At 37.6% G+C, this 17,705-nt stretch overlaps 1 protein-coding gene across 1 annotated transcript in view; it reads left to right on the forward strand.

The window, feature by feature from the left end:
• Positions 1–407: 407 nt before the first annotated feature.
• The window catches only part of LOC104022593 (long-chain fatty acid transport protein 6-like), a 39,996-nt gene continuing 22,698 nt past the window's right edge, over positions 408–17,705 (forward strand). Inside the window, exons 1-5 of the mRNA XM_087742479.1 lie at positions 408–486; positions 742–1,393; positions 10,431–10,637; positions 12,793–12,951; positions 13,880–14,004. Of these exons, the coding sequence (XP_087598605.1) occupies positions 880–1,393; positions 10,431–10,637; positions 12,793–12,951; positions 13,880–14,004 (1,005 nt within the window). The 5' untranslated portion in view covers positions 408–486; positions 742–879. The remainder of the gene's footprint in view (positions 487–741; positions 1,394–10,430; positions 10,638–12,792; positions 12,952–13,879; positions 14,005–17,705) is intronic.

Consider the following 17,705-nt stretch of genomic DNA (forward strand, 5'->3'; position numbering starts at 1 on the left):
TGGGCTGAACCGGTCCTGAAGGTATTTCCCAGACCCGGGGTAGCTGCAACAGTGGTCTCCTTGGCCTAAAACTGCTCCTGAGGCCCAGGTGGTGTGTGAGCGCAGGCAGCAGGCTGGCCTGGGCCCCTGTGGTGACAGGGCCGGGACGCCGAGCCCCCCCTCGACGCCTGAGCGCGGAGCCGAGCCCCAGTCACCAGGGGCGGCAACCGACTTCCCGGGGCCGAACCGCCACAAGTAACGAGGGAACAGCCCGATGGGAAGCACCTGCCCGCCCTGGCGCGCCCCACCGCCCTCCCAAGGACCGGGGCTTCGGCCCTCGCTGCGCCGCCATCCCGGGGCGAGGCTCGCTGCGCTCGGCCGCCGCCTTACCCAGGATCCAACCTCCACGGCTCCCGCCGCCGGGGTGGGGTGAGGCAGCGGATCGCGCCTTATGCAACCGGCTCAGGGAGCAGCCGCCGCCGCCCCGCCAGCAGCTCGGCGCTGTCCGTGAGTCCCGGGGGGGTCGGGGGGGGGGCTCTCGCCTCAGCCGCGAGCGGTGAGAGCAGGAACTCCCGCCCTGCCCGCCTTCGGCTCTCCCGCCGGGGCGTGCTGTCTCGCAGGTGCGGGCCCGCCGAAGCGCGGGGAGGCTGAGGCGGGCGGGCGGCTCGGGGCGGCGGGCCCGAGGGGCTCCCGGTCGCCGTCGGCTGCTCGGCTCCCCCTGCCCTTCTGCTGCCTGACCGGGAGTTGGTGCGGGCTTCCCAGGGCGGCGGCGCACCTCTCTGGAGGAGGAGAGAGCGGGAGACGCCTCGGTCCTTAGCGGCTTTCTCCTCAGACTCTGCACCCTGCCCGCCAGCTCCCTGCGTCCCGGCTCCGTGTGTTAAGCCGCCTGGCTGTAGGGACATGAGTGGGTGGGACGACCTTTATCCGCTCCCAATGCTGCCCTCCTGGGTACTGGGGTCAGCCGCCGGGATTGTCTCCTTGCACCTCATCCAGAAACTACTCTTCCCCTACTTCTGGGCTGACCTGAGATACCTGCTGAAAGTATCGATGTATGGGCTGAGAATGGAGATGTACCGGCTGCAAGGGAGGATTGTCACCGTCCTGGACAAGTTTGTGAAGCTGGCTGAGAAGCAGCCCCACAAGCCATTCCTCATCTATGAAGGGAAGGTGCACACCTACCGGGATGTGGACAGGAGGAGTAACAGGATAGCGCAGGTCTTCCTACACCATGGGGCTCTGAAGAAGGGCGACACAGTGGCCTTGCTGATGGGCAACGAGCCAGACTTCATCCATGTGTGGTTCGGGCTGGCCAAGTTGGGCTGCGTGGTGGCTTTCCTCAACTTCAATGTCCGCTCTAGATCTCTCCTACACTGTGTCAGTAGCTGTGAGCCCAAGATACTGGTTGTGGGAGCAGGTAGAGTATACACCTAATTCATACATCCAAAGCTTTTAATGTCACCTGTCCCCGGTATATGTTTCTCCAGCTCCTTTATTGAAAACCTGATTTTCAGATGTTCACAGAATGAAAGAAACCTAGGGCTAGACGTGGCTTCAAGAGATCACAAAACTTAAGTCTCTCAGGCATAATCAAATGTATCCATGCTTTGGGAACATCCATTTAACCTTTTCTTAAAAAAGGTGCATTGCAAGAAAGTTTCTAACATCTAAGTACAGCCTGTTCCAAGCGTTTAATTGCTTCAGTAGTTGCTTAATGTGTCTCAGAAAAGATAAAAATGATCTATTAAGAATAATTTCCCATTCCTTTTGAAATACTCAATTTTAATCTTATTTAAGTCATGTACTTTCTTCTCCTGCACTATCTCCCCATCTTTCTAGTGATCTAAAACACTGCAAACTAGAAGGTCTAAGCTCAGACTGTACAAGCGCTGCTGTACAACTGTTCATAGGGATATGATACTCTTCCAGGGACTAAAATTGAGAGGATTTTAACAGCTGTAGTACATAAAATGGTTGATTGGTAATAACCAACTTACTGTTGGCGTTCAGTTGTAGAAGAAATTGCTGTGTTTCAATAGGAGATAATACTGTGTGTTGTGTAAGTTTCCAAAGTATTACATTTTTATTAAGTGCTTCAAAAGAATTTAAAATCTTGAGGTAGGCATCCTGTGCATTGTATATTCAAATTGGGCTTCAATTATAGAGATCTGTAAACTGAAGACAGATCCGAAACCTAGATTTGCCTCAGCATTCACGGTCAAGTGCAAGTGAACCTGCAATGCTAAAAGATCACACAGAACTTTGACATTTGGTTGGAGGAGGATATTTCAAAATATTAAATATTAATGTTGCCCTGCCTCTCTAAAGTTACTAATTCAAGTCTACTCTGCCTTATTTCTATTTCACAACTTATTCCTGTTATACAGGTTGTGTGGTTTTACATCCATGACACCTAAATGGTGGAATTTCCTTCCATCTGTTCTCTGCTGATGCAAATTTGTGCTTTCAAAAATGTATTTCAAGATTTTTCCCTTGCATATTTTTTAATTATAAATTATGTCATTCTGATTGTATGTGGTATGCTGGTTTAAGAATGCTTGGTAATTAAAACAGGCTAATGAAACAACAGCCAGTTTAAATATAATCCCAAACCACATGATAACAGTGCTTCTGAACTGACAGTTTTTAATTTTGCCTTCTTACTTAATAAAGAAAAAAATCTCATTTAACACCCTCTCATGAATATGTGCGTTTGAGTGTATGGTTTGAGGAATGGAATTAATGTTCAGGAAATTCTTGCTCATTGGCTGTGGTGAAGGAGAACTTTGGATCAAAACTTGTGTCTAACAGTAGTCTTTATTAAAATGAGAGGATAACTAATAAATGAAAAAAGCATTTGCAAAGCAGGAACGGGGTCCGTGTTTCTCCACTCAATTTGTTACCAGCAGCTGATAGTAAGAGCGACTGTGTTGAACTAACTTGTTGTAGGAGTCTGTCTTTGCTCACAAAAGAAGAGCTATATGCAGGCAGATAATACAACAGAGATACCAACAAATTAGTCTCTGAGCTGGTCTTTTATGTGTTCGTCTTCTTACTTTGTTCGTGAGCTTTAATCTCTGCATTAAGTTTGTCAGTCCCTGGAGCCGGCAAGGCTACAGTATTCTTCTTTGGGACTTGGAGGCTCTTTTTTATCTATATCTGTGAAAAGAAGTTGAAGTTCTGTTATGTCCTTGTTTATTGGCCACGTCATATAGAAAAGGAGCCTCTCCAAAGGAGTCCAGGTTTTGCAACTGGAGGTTCAGGTACCGTTCAGTGACTGTGAGGACTAACTCATACCACTCTTGAAACAAAAGCATATCATACATAATTATTGTACATAATAATTTCCCCCTAATGTTTATAAAAATTACAGGGTAGTATTTAACACTGAGGTTACACAGTCAGTTAGATAATTCTTAGAGGTCTCTTAAACATCTTTTTGTACAGTGTTAGTGTGTGTTTCAAGGGATTCTTCTTTATCAGTAGGCATGACTTGAACTTTCTTGTGTGTTTTGCTCTTGTGGCACCATTTTCCACAGGACTGTGCATAGTTTGATCATAGTATTTTTTTTTTTTTTTTTTGCAAAATATTTACACTGAAAACAATCAGCCTGTGGTCGAATATCTATCATTGTCATAGTCAGGCATCATGTTTGGCAACTAAGATTCTTTAGTCAGAGATTAGTATGTAATAGTAGTATTTCTGGATCGTGGAAATTCTAATTTTCAAAAACATGTAGGTTTTTCACCCTCCACAAACAGATACAGGCTTGACTTACCAATTCCATTTCTTGTAATAGTTACAAAACTATCTTTTCAATATTTTGGATGACCTTCGATCTTGTTCATAGACTGCAGCACTGTAGAAATCATCCCCTTAAGAATTTGACCATTAACTGCCTGTGCTCAGCAAGGCCAAATTTGCTCTTGAAAGTCTTGTCTCTAATGGCACATTAAATCAGGAACCTGTATTCAAATCCATTTAATATTAAAGTTTCCTTTGTGCTGAAGGGAACCTTCCACCTTCTGCTGAAACTGGAAAAGTTCCCACAAATAATTGTTTATTGCTAAATCTTCCCTACTCAGAATGGTGATGTAGCCTTCCTCTGCATGAGATGATTGCATCTTGCAGCAATCATCTTGGTACATCTTTTGGTACATCTTGTCATTTTTCCAAAATGCTTTTATTTTTTACAAATGTGATACTGCTATCCAAACAGAGTATGATTTGTGGTTGCATTTTTTTCCACGCCTTGTTCAGGCTTTCATGCTGCCTCTTGCAAGGTAACTCTCATTTGTGGAATTTGTACTCTTCAGTTTTGTTTTGTGCCTGCGTATTTTTCAGATGTCGTGGTTTGGTAACCTGGTCCAATTAGTATCATCTTGTCTTTCCTTCAGCACTTGCAATCAGGCTTTCTTCTGGTCTTACAATTCTGTGGTATTTTCATTGCTTTTTCTAACTTGAGATGGGAGTCTTCCAACTTAAGGTTTTGGGGTTTGGTTTTGACTTATACATTCTATGAACTCTGTGCAATTGAATGTTTTATTCTTAAGCCTCAGATATGTTATAAAAACATCAAAATTTCTCCCTCTTGTTGGTTTCTTATATGAAATGGGTATCTCTAAAAAGTTGAATTTTTTCTATGACAGCAATGTTCTTTTAATTCATTTAGCACAATCTAGTAACTTGTTTTTTTCCTTCTCATCCAACCACAGGCTGTAAAGCAAATATAGATTCTCTGATTTGCCAATATTTAGACTTTGTGTTCCTTTCCAGTATTTTCACTTGCCTTTGTGGCAGAGAGAGAGTTTTTGCTTTAGCTACTTTCATTTGTCTGCTGTGTTCCCAAAGGGTTTAGCTCTTGCTTCAATTTGTTAGGTAACATTCTCACACTTCCATTCCCAGAAACACTGTCTACCACCACTCCCATTCTGGGGAATGTTTGTTGAAAGAAGTTCAAAAGTTGGAGTTTAAAAATGCATTTTTAATAAAACAGCAGTTAATGAACATGTAAGTAAACGAGGAACTTGTAAAGGAGAAAAAAAGAAGCTGTATGCCTTTCTGTCTGTCAGACTGCCAGCATTAGCTTACTCTAACAGCAATCTGATGTGTTTAAAAGGTATTCGTCTTTACTTCATTTGTTTCCAGATTATGCCACCCTTATTCATTTAAAAACTACTGGTTAAACAGAGGAGTAAGGTACTGCTTAAAATGAAGGCACCTTTTAAGGCACTGTGTCCTTTCTAGGGAATATTTCTATTTATTGGAGTCTTGCTTGAACAAGGGATTACATTTTATCTTTTGGACAGTACCTGTGTAACAGCAATACAATCAAAAAACACTTACAATCTAGTGACCCACCAGAAAGGCACAAATGGAATTTGCCAGTGCATTTATAGTGTGTTCCTACTCGGAAGAGTTCAGCTCTTAGTAGGACATCCCAGATTGCCATCATGACTTCTGATGCAAGGATTCAACTGTGAAAGGATTGCATTACTAAACTCCATGAGATTGGTTTACATCAGTCCTGATAGCAAAGGCTGTTCAGGGAGTGTACATGGCGCATGAACACGTGTGGGCTGCCTGCTCTACATGGGCCTGCTTGAGCAGGGGTGTTGGACCAAGATGACCTCCAGAGGTCCCTTCCCACCACAGCCATTCTGTGATTCTGCAATTCTGTACAGAATTACATCTCCCAGCTGTGCAAGTATAGCATTTTCCTGGCCAGAGTTCTTTACTCTTGAGGCATCAGCAGTGCTTTCTGCTGCTGCAGAGTGTATTCTGAACTTCTCACCATCTGAGCTCAGAACCAGGGTTTATGCTGGCAGGAGTAAAGTTCAGACAGAAGTATGTCTTCATCCTGGAGAGAGTAAACAAAATCTTGTTTGGTATTTGTGATTTAAGGTCATATGGTATTATATAGAAGTAGCAGTATCATCTCTCATATGTTAGTCACTGAGTGAAAAAATGATGGATTTTATCAAAACCATCTTCTCTTAACTATTTGGAATAAAAAGCTATTTAGACCTAAACATTTAGGACAAGGAAACCTTAGAAGACCTGCAGAAGACACTCTTACCTGCTCTGTTAGACACCATATCTCTTTGATCACATGCTTTTACTTAGCCTGTGTCGCTGTCCCAGATGGCCTTTGGGTGGAAAACAGTGCCAACTGTGATTCCCAAGCCGGTTTATTTTTTTTTACTACCTTTACTGCCTTCAGTGGTGTTTCAAGATACCAACACTGATCCTGAGCCACAACTGACTTGTAATTTCTGTTATTATTACTTAGTGAGAATAAGTGCCGAGTGTAAGGAGTCACTTGGGGGATAAAGTACAAGTAAAAATTATTTTCTGGGGCCAGACAGTGTGGGGAAGAGTTTGGACTTGCCATAGCTTACTGGGCGTATCAACCAGGGTACACATCAAAGTTATGTAAGAACCATTTCATGCGGTTTTCCTTCTGAGTAACTTTCTGTTCAGTACAAGTTGATCTCATAATCTGATGTATTCCTTTCATCAGTGTAGGACTGTGTCCTTGCCAACAGGCTGCATTGTTTCTTTGCTAGAAAATAACATTAAAAACCTTTGTGCAACTTGAAGCTTAGGACAGTAGTTCAAAACATATTTTCCTTGCTTTCACAAAAGATGTAACTGAGTTACATATTCATGTGAATTTAATGTAACAGTTTCACAAAATTTTTGTTGAATAATGAAATGCTTTAAAAGCAAAAGGAGAAAAAAAAAGCAAAAAAAGTGGAGAAGCATATTCATCTTGACCAATTACAGATATTTTTTTCCCCAGTAGAAGCCAAATAGTTAGCAAATGGTGAATATTCATATCCAAACTATGTAAACAACACATACAGAACTGCTGACTATGTTGCCAAACTTTAGATAAGCAGTCATTCTTCCAAAACAAGTAAACCAAAACCTGAATATACTTTCACAGTGTAAAAAGGAAACAAATACTTGATAAAAGCCACAAGCTTCAATAGCTAAATTGCCTTACTATAATTGCTTTCCATTATGGTAAAGTACACATACCAGGTACCTCTAGAAATAATCAAAATATAGTTCCTCCCAGGGGTCTATTTTTTCCTGGCACATGGACAAGATGATACATAAAGACCAATGAGCCCTACACAACGTCTGGCATGTTCTTTGTTCATGGAACAAAAGATTAGTTGACTATCATCAGAATTATTCTTTGGAAATATGTTAGTACGACTGAGAGCTATCTTCAAACACCCCACGCTCCTGCGTGGTCCAGAAGTAATTTTCAGTTTCTGGCTCTTTGAATACAGCTGTTTTAAATTACCCTTTCTTATTCAGGAAATCGTTTACTGTTTCTGCTGTTCTCTGCTATCTAACTAGAAATTTCTTTCAAGATAACATATAATTACAAGCTGTTCACATATTGTTCCAAGTACTAGATTCCTGAGCACAAATGAAAAATTCTACTGTATAATAGATTCATAGTTCAATAGTAGTTAAAAAACAAAGCAAGCCTCTGTGCAACAACAAAAACCATAGGTTTTATGAGTGAGTGTTTAGAGAAACAATAAACCGTGTGTATGTTTAGTTTGAAGATTGATCTTAATTATTTAGAGTAAATATGTTTCAGTCTACTAAAAGGGAGCTATGACTTCCTGTTATTCTTGAATCTTAAATGATTGTGTCTGTAGAGTTGAAATTAGTAGTTGCCATCTTTATTCCTTTGAAGGGAGGAAAGAAAAGAGGGAAAAAGAAAAGAGTTAAGTCCTCTTCTTTTTGACAGACTTGGACTGCATGTTATTCAAATACACAAAGAACTTGGTGCGCATCTTATCTAGAACTTCTGAATACTAAAAAATTAGAAATATTTCTGAATTTCTTCATGTCCTGCAGTCCTAAACAAAAATTTCTTCTGTGGAGAAGTTTAGAGTTGGTAGGTAATACAGCTTCATCTTCATCACTCAAAAATGTAAAAAGCAAAACAATTTAAAGAAATGCAAGAAGGAATGAATTTATCTATGGAAAATAAGGAAATGCTGCAATAGTCCCTTCAGTATCTGCAGTACTTAAAAAGGGTGATACTCACTGAGAGTTTTTTTGCCAAGCCTTCTGCAAGAGGTTAGTTTTCAATTAAACAATAGGTGAAATTTCATTTACAATTACACTTTAGTTATACAGGATAATTTTGCATGATGACTTTTATTGGGCAGTTTTTCTCAATATTTGTATGTCATCTTTGTTATCTGGTAAGGACACTACACAGGATGGACAGCTGAGTCTGGTTCAAATGATTACTGGAAGCTGGAGGAGCCAAGAAATTGTTAACAACCCTTAAAAATTAACAGTCCTTAGCGTCTTTGCTGGCACTGTGGTTGTATCCAGTGCACCAATAAAGAATGACGGAGAATGTTATATTCTTTTACTATTTTTGAGAACAGTAATGGAGCTCCAGCCACTTTTAACACCTGTGTTTCTTTTGCTAGGTTCTTAGCCTAACTTATACCTACACAAACTATCTTTCGTATATTTACGAGACATATATGTATACATGTACGTATATGCATAATAAGAAGACAAAAATCAGAAGGTAATAAGTATATAGTTATTCTGTCACACTTGGTTTATTAATAGCTGTTTTTCATCAGAAATAGTACGGTTGTATTTTCATATTTATTACTTGAAAAATATACCCTAATTCTATAATACAACAGCAAAACAGAATTAATATGATCCATGACTTTCAGTGTATCAAGTTTCCTGCAGTTAACACTATTGTTCTTAACATTATTTTTTATTCAGTTTTTTTCATTCTATTGCTATGTATAGTGGAAGGGGACTGTACTCCAATGATTCAAACAGGAGGCTATCTATCTTTCCGATTTTCATAATAATTTGGGTGATTCCTTCCTGAAATCATTTTGCAGTGCAAAGAAGTTAGAATACAAAAATTTTAATGTCACACCCTATCAATCAGATTTATTTGCTAAACATTCATAAAATACATAGAATTTGTACTCTGTAGGCTTTAGCTTTGCAAGACATATGTTCAGTTGGAGACAGTAGGGTATATCTCTGTTATAGTAATAGAGATTAGTATGTCATTCATTAAAATATACACAATGGTCTGTCATTAGGAACGTAGTTTTCTGAAAGATTAAAAATCTTCAGTTATTTTGGTGCAAAATTTATGCAAGGGGATTCTGTTAACGGTATCCATATTTGATATTCGCGAAATGAGCTTGGAGTTGACATCAGGATTTTAAATGCTGGCTGTGGCAGTGCCTCATTATGAGGTTCTGGGTGAATCATGTCAACTTTGTTTGTTTATTCATCTATAAAAACTGAGATAATAACATACATTTATACCCACGGGAATATTTGCAAGATTAATTACGTAGGCTGAGATCCAGCAAAGCACTTAAGTGTAAATGAGTCTTTAAGTATATGAATAGTTCTATTGAAAGCAATATTGTTCCTATTCTTGAAAATTTTCCTGGATTAGTACTTTAATGCCTGTGCAGTGTTCTGAGAAAGTGACAGATTGTAAAAATGCTTAGAAATATAAACATAAATACTAAACTTATTACTTAAGGATTGGCATCTATTTATATTTTTTCTTTTTGTTTAATCTGGGACTCTTTCTCATGGTTTCTTTCCTGATAAGCCAACAAAATAGATTTTAGTTATGCTGCTGTTTTTATTTTATAAAGGTGAGTTTGTATTTATATTCAGGTAAAAGCCAATAGAAGGAATGACTTTCAGTGAATGAACTTGTGATTATAAGAAAGTAAAATGGTCTGCTGTACCTGAACTCAGATTCATTAAGGTGTCTGAAACACTCAAAGCACTACATAATTAGCCACATCGTTCTTTGGCAGTGTCTGAATAAGCCACGGGCCTGTATCATATTTCTATTCTGTGAAATTCAGGTACGTATACACATGATATAGTTTTGTGTTTGTTTTTAAATTAGTCACTTCTGTGCTTTTGAAAAAAATAACTGCTTGATGACAGATTGCTGTCGAGGGCATCCAGGGAAACCTGCGCGGTAATTACCAGCTATGTATATATTTGCCTTGCACCTTCGCAAGATTTCTTCATGATTTATTTGAAGTTGAAGCTTAACTATGTTTCATTCTGGTCTTAGCAATGACCAAGGGTTATGCAAAATGAGGCGGGAAGCAGGAGCTAGTAATCCAGGCTTACCGTTTTGCCTTAAGGGCTAGTTGACAATTACACCTTGTGAGGTCAGCAGCATTTTTACTACATTATATCTGGTTTTCAGTGAATTTTCATTCTAGTTCATCATTATTTTATTGAATTCATTTATGTCCGTGGAGGTGACATTCATTCTTCTTTCTATGATAAAAAGTAAAACTTTCAGAGTAAAAATAGTTTATTCACTAGTTTTGTGAAGACATAATGTAAGTAACATTATTTTATATTAATTTTTAAGATTTGCTTGGGACACTGGAAGAAATTCTTCCTAACCTCCAAAAAGACGTTGGTGTTTGGATAATGACCAAAGACTCCACTTTTCCAAGTGTGCATACCCTTTTAGACAAAATAGAGACTGCATCTGAAGACCCTGTTCCAGTTAATCGACGCTCTGCCAAGAACCTCAGGTCATCTGTTTTATATATATTTACTTCAGGAACAACAGGTACAGGTCTGCTAAAGAGTCTGTATTTTCCTTCAGCTTTCACCTAGAAACTTAATTTTCTGAAACTCTAATCTTTTGGTTCATCTTTTCAGAGTAGAGTATCATATTTCTTATCTAGAAGCATTATGGTAGAAAATAAGTATGTTTCTTGTCAGTGACTGTTTATATTCAGTGGTTTATGGGCTTTTCTTCTTTTTTTTCCTGCCACACTGTGGAAATACTATGAGAAGCTTTACTTCTGATTACTTCACAGATAAGGTGTTTATAGAATGTTTTGCTTTTTTGGTGGGTTTACAATGATAATAAACATTATTTTGTGATCACATACCACTGCCTAGCTAATATAGCTAACATTGTATCTAGGACTTTAAAAAACAATCTTCAAACAAGCAAATAGACATTTGGGTTTTCTTCATTAAGTCATGTTCTATACAGGTCACTGTAGAGACAGAAAATAGGATTAAGTTACTAGCCTTTTAGTTTAGAAACAGATGGCTGAATTTATTACCAGTGCTCCAGCAGCTAAGAAGCTAAGACTTTAAAAAAACTGATCACTGACATGAAAAGCAGCATGATGTTGTTAAGATAAGTAGATTGGCATTCTCATTCAGCTGAACACAACAGTTTTAGTCACAAGAAGATTTAAAATGAAGATGTGTTTTATGGCTTCATTCCCTCATACAAATAATTATTTAATTTATTTGCTTCAGGTTCTGGGAAAAATCAGGAAATAAAAATGCCAGTCTAGAGTAAAAAAATTAAGAAGGTATAAATATTGTCAAGAAGTCAGGATGTTTGTGATACTACTAATATAAATATGGTTGAGCTTGCTGGTTAAAAGTAAGGAGTTTTAGCTAAAAATATTATAGAATTCTCCAGGTAGGAGGATTTTGTTCTTAGAACTGCATTCAGAATATCTGTATGAAGTCTCAAATTTTAGTTATGTAGAATTTAAAATATTTTTGAACTCTTGTATGTATTACATTAATCTAGATTGGATTTTTTTTATGTACCATGTAACTAAAAGAATGAGGTTTGTGTAGCCTGAAGAGTATGGAATAACTAATTCTTATCTAAAGTAACTGAGCATTTTCACACTTTTTGGTAACGCAATAGCATAGTGTTGCTCCTAAAATCAATGACTGGTGAACTTAGTTAAAAGAAAGAAGTATCTTGCATGGTCTGTAGTCAGCTGTCTGTAAAGGCAGAAGGAAAAAAATCAAGACTCTGTAGAGCACTTCTTGCTCTTGTAAGTTGTTCATTGGCAACATAGGCTTATTGCCTTTTCTCTTTAGTGTGATGGGTTTTGGAATAGCTTTGAAGGGTAGCTAGTATCTCCATAGATTACGCTTCCAGTTAACAGCTCTAGTTAATTCTTCAAATGAACAGTAGCTTTGCTAGAACAGGTGAGAAAAGTTTCTGAACCATTAAACTTTTTGAAAATTTTAACAGTTCTCACTGTTCATCATCAGGACTCAGCCCGAAATTTGTGTGTGTATGTGAGAACATATATGTATGTGAGTCTGTGTGTTGCTGAACAGAAACTCAGTGCTGGACCTGAAGAAACTCATAAAGAAGAACTTAACTGGAGTGAATTTTTTTTCTGGATTTTTTTTTTTAATTCTGCATAGTCTTCATAACGTTCTAAAACAAATAGGCATACTTAGATGTACACATTTTAGGTAAGCACCCACTACATGATCTACTTCATGTAAATCCCATACCTTTCTTAAATACGTTACAGTCACAATGACTCCTGTCTGAAAAAGATCTAGTGCAATGCCTCCTTATGTTAAAGGAAGTCTGTATGTACAGTAAATGCTTTTGGCACTTTGTCAGCTCTGTATAATTCGATAGCATGCTAACCATGGAGTTTCTTCATGTTTCCACCTATTTGAATTAACTTGACATCAGATTAAATAACTAACAGACAAGGTTACAGACTGGCTTATGTATCTTTATGTGTACAGAACAAACACGCAGTACTGTATTAAATAGCCAGTTGTCTATTAACGGCCATCTAAACAGATGGCTGAAAATTTGATGATAGAAGAAAGAATTGATTCTTTTATGATTTTGGAGACCTTACACAGGAAAAAGAAATTGAGTTCTCTTTAGGAGAAGCTTTATGCATGGTTTTGTGTTTTCATTACAGGTCTTCCAAAGGCCGCAGTCATCAGTCACCTGCAGGTCCTTAAAGGAGCTGCTGGACTGTGGGCTTTTGGTGGTACTGCAGAAGACATCATTTATATTACTCTGCCTCTTTATCACAGTGCAGCATCTCTTCTTGGCATTGGTGGATGCATTGAATTGGGTAGGGCTTGTTTAATTTAATTATGTTCTTAATAGAGAATTAATTATTATAAAAATGTATAAAACACACTTAGGTTCACTGCCATTGAGGAAACTAATGCTTTGCTGAAAATGAATAGTCTTTTCAGAATAGCTTTATATTTCTGTATTTTGGGGTTGGGGGAGTGTTGTAATAGCAAAGGATCTCTTACAAGCTATCTTTGCGGTACTGAAGAAGAATTAATTATAGTCATTTGTGTCACAAATGTTTTTACTTTCTTTTATATTTAGGTAAAAAGGAATTTAAGGGCACGTGATATTTTGGCAGTGTGTGTAGCGCATTAGTATATGTACAGACTAAGCATTGCACAGTGGAATAGAACTAAAATGTATTTTGGTGAACTTAAAAAGACTGACATACATTTACAGTGAACATTCAGCTTTGTCATATATCATTAGATGGTATATAACTTTTTTTTCATTTAATTTTTGTACTGTTTTGGCATGGACAATAAGATACATATTTTGCTGAGACATTGTAGGTGTTCTCAATGACTCTTACAAAAGATTTCTTTGGAACTTGATGGCAAATATTTCCTGTTTCCTAAAGCATCAAGGAAAAGTCAGAGCAAGGGAAAGATCACTGGGTTATGGATTAATTCTGTCTGAATCTGCATCAGTGAAAACTTTATTTGTTCAAAAATGAGGTTTCAGTGATACCGAAATGATTTGTTTAATTCAGACTGACTTTGCTGGATATTTTCAGTTAAACTTTTTCTTTGTCTACCAGGTTTGAACATGTCTTCTAACAGCTTAAATACAATACAGTTCTATGAATGAGGCAGTTGTTAGTTCCTCTTATGTTCTATTTTGTAGAAATAGTGAACATAGCTAGCTAAGCTGCCATATAGAGAAAATGCTTCATTTTCTTTTCTACTGTTTCCATAAAGGTGCAACCTGTGTGTTGAAAAAGAAGTTCTCAGCTAGTCAGTTTTGGAGTGACTGCAAAAAGTACAATGTGACTGTCATCCAGTACATTGGAGAACTTTGCCGTTACCTTTGCAGCCAGCCAGTGGTAAGTGGAACCAAAATGATGGCTGTTTGTCTGTAAGTGATATGTACCTTTATTGTTCTTAATGTGGTTATGTTAAAAGGGAAATAAAACTGTACTGAACCTGTCCCTCTGCTCTTCTTTCTATGTGAGGCTCTTCAAATATTTGGTGATCTGTAGACTGTAAAAAAAAAAAAAAACAAATGGCTTGAATCAGGAAGATGTTAAAGTATTTAAAGATTTTGAGACTAAAAACTGATTCAGTATCATATGGTGAAAAAATATTATTTCACAGAGTTTCACAATGTAAGTTCAGAAAACCAGGATTGCTGTTGCCTTTAGTTCCAATTAGAAAGCTATTCCAGACAACAAAGCTAGTTTTGTTGAAGTGACATTCCTCTCTGAAACTGTGTTAGCTCTAACTTGAAAGTACTTCTTTTCCCTTGGCAGTCAGCATGTAACGGTCTATCTACATGGTATCAAGTACAAAGTATGCTGAACTTGTTGTAATTACCAAGTGTAGCTGACTCAGGTTAACTGAATTAACCCTTGATCTGGCTACTTTCTGGTATTTTTCTGTATCTACCCATTGACAATAGTGAGCCCAAGATGTTTAGACTAAGGAAAATGCCTAGCATTTGTTGGAATTAATTCAAGATGCGTACAATTACATAGACAGAACGGATATAACCTGTTGCATAGCAAACCCAACTGAGTTTCTATCCTCAGATGCTTGTGCTAAATGTGTCAAAATGAATATGAAACAAACATTCATAGTCCAGTATAAACTAAAATTCATCTTGCTAATGCTGGCAACTTCCATCCATTTATGAGCTGCAGGCTGTCCTATTGTGTTTCAGTAATAAATTCTAAATGTTAAACCATACATAATCTTACCCGGTTAAGCATTTTAATAAATGACTTTGCACAGTTACTTGTGATCATAAACAGCTTTTATTTTGAATACTAAATAAAAATAAATAACAGCTTCCAAGTACATGTATAACGTTAAGCAAAAAGAATTGTATCCTCTTTTAATTTAACAAAGTGTTTAGGAGAACACAAAGAGATTTGTGAAAACGTACAAAGTTGGATGCAATGCAACTGTCATCTCTTTGAACATTCTCCCTTTGCTTCTATCATAATTTCATTTTGTGATTTCAAAAAAATAATCAGTGGTTTATTTCCTTTTCAGTGAATTTTATTGAAATGACTCATCTCTTAGGAAATGGTGCCAATAATTAAAATTAATTTGAAAATTCTTTTCTAATCCAAGTCCTCATTTTATGATTTTCCAGAATAACCTCTACCTTAAGCAGTGTTCTGATAATTCCAAGAGAATGCAAATCAGTCTTGTTTTCCAGCAGAATAACATATTTCATTAATATCTCAAGTTGCTGACCAAAGAATGCAAAAGGTCAGTGTTCATAAGACATTGGACTTTTTTTTCTACTGAAAATTTTCAGAAGTATGTTTAAGTAATGTAGCAGTGGGTCGTAGATCCTACTATCCATGCACGCCTCCGTCAAGAGCATGTTCTTGAATTAAAGAGGGCATGGCTGATGTCCCAGTGACCACCATTGGCTGTGATGTGAAACCAGAATAGTGATACCTTTCTCTCTCTGTTTCTTTTTTTATTGGTGTTTTCTTTAATTTTTATTTGTTTGGTTTTTTAACTTTATAATAAAATAAACAAGAAGTTACAGGATAACAAAAAATCAAGTTAAAGAACATAAGGAAAATAAAAACATCTGAAGGGCCTAGCTTTTATAAATTGTGATTTTTCTTCATTATAGGCTAACGTGATTTCCCCAAAGTCATCTCCCTTCTCTCCAACACTTCCCAACTTTTGCTGTGTTTGCATCCTCAGAGTACTATAAAACCCTTCTAATGAACATAGATTAAAACCATAGCAATTATCTTAAGTGCTTCATTTGTTTCTTTAACACTAAACTTGAAATAAGTGGTATATTTCTCATAGTTGGAGGCCACAGCGTGGCCCCTTATTTCATAGATTTTACACAGAACTTTTGGCAAGTCTCTGTGGTAGCATATAGACTCTTGGCTTAGCATTCCTTATTAGTTTTGTCTTGTTTGATCTTTCTGCCTCCCACTCACATCTGCAACAGCTCTTGAAGACTCTTGCAGCAGAATTTTTCTGAAACCTGTTCTGCATCCAGTTTGTTTTAGTAACCTGTTGTTTGGAAAGAACATTTGTTACAAAAGGAAGTTGTCGCGTTGATAGATTTTGCTGGGCTCCTAAATAAGCGAGTAATCCTCATGCCTGCCCTCTTCCAAGATCTTGTTCTGCAGTCCTTTGATCATAGTGAAATTACAAGAGCCAGCATTGATGGCTAGTAGCCATAAGTAGCTACAAAATGGATCCTACTCTAAGATATTAGCATGACTACTCCACTGAAAGAGAATATTCAGCAAATTAATAACTTGGTCTTGCTGGCTGACATTGCTCAAAGTCTCTGTTAACAGTGATCTACGAAATTTCAAAACTATGGCATAGTTTTGAAATAGGCTCCCTATTTCCTCTCTAAGCAAAGGCCTCGGAAATACTTCTCTACTGATCTGTGGATATATTTTCATTAGAGGGTTGCAATACATTTATAATTTAACATTTAAAGTGTATACAAAATCTTCCTAATGCACTTGCCGATTTATTTCAAATTTGAGGTAATGAGCTATTTAAATAATACATTGAATCCTGAAGCTTTTGGAAAGATATGAATAGTAATGCAGCATCTCTTTCCTACTTTTCTGTAAAGGAGACCTGAATCCTGAAGTGGTTTACAAACAGAGACTAGAAATCAGTTTTCTTGATCATCATGTCCTGTCTTCTACTCTCATAAGCTGTCATATGTTATGACATTAATTGTGTGATTTATGATACCTTGCATGAACTTGGTAAGCTCTCTATTAAAACCAGAGTTCACTTCTACTTATACTCAAAGTGTGTTTCACAATTAATTATATCATTGCTTAGAAATTTTCTTTCAATATCTGTCCTGTTTTATGTCCATTTGGTATTGAGCCAATGTTATCCTTTGGCATCAGTAATGCTTCCTATTTCCTTGGGGTTACCTCAAGTGTATAAGACCATGTATATCAGCTTTCAGACTTCATTTTGTTAAGCTGAAGCAAGCCAATCTCTCTACTAGATCTAGTTTGGCCAAGGTTTCTTTGGATGGGATTAAGCTCTCTGAAGTGACTTTAGAAAAGATGCTTAAGGATTTATTTTATTAAAACTCTTCTCTCTTAGAACAATAGTAATTTAGAAGGAGAAAACAAGGAATTCAGAGCTACTGGAATAAGCAAACAGAGTGAACACTTATTTCCCTGCTGTTGACTCAAGTGTTGTGGGAAGGGGTGTAAGAATGGGGTTTACAAATGCTGGATAGCACTGTCTCCTACCTAGAAACAGGTTTCTTTGAAAGAAGGGAATTTGGTAGTCAGGTAAGGAAGGAAAAATGAGTCAGCAGGCACTTCTCTACAATGCAGGTTTTACTTGGCATCACATTTTACTCCCCATTAAAGTCTAGGTCAATTTATGTTCAGTACTGGAAATTGTTCTTTCTCTTATCCTTAAAATGTGGAGTGGAAATTTGTCAAGTCCCTTTCAGGTTTTCAGCATAAACATTTTATTAAATACCCCAAACCAGTAATGTGTCACAGTGACAGACAACCACATCTGTACCTTCTATTTGAATAATCTC

The sequence above is a fragment of the Nipponia nippon genome, unplaced genomic scaffold (genome assembly GCF_047370975.1).
Source record: "Nipponia nippon isolate SJK-2023a ecotype South Korea unplaced genomic scaffold, ASM4737097v1 scaffold_8, whole genome shotgun sequence".
Classification (NCBI taxonomy): domain Eukaryota; kingdom Metazoa; phylum Chordata; class Aves; order Pelecaniformes; family Threskiornithidae; genus Nipponia; species Nipponia nippon.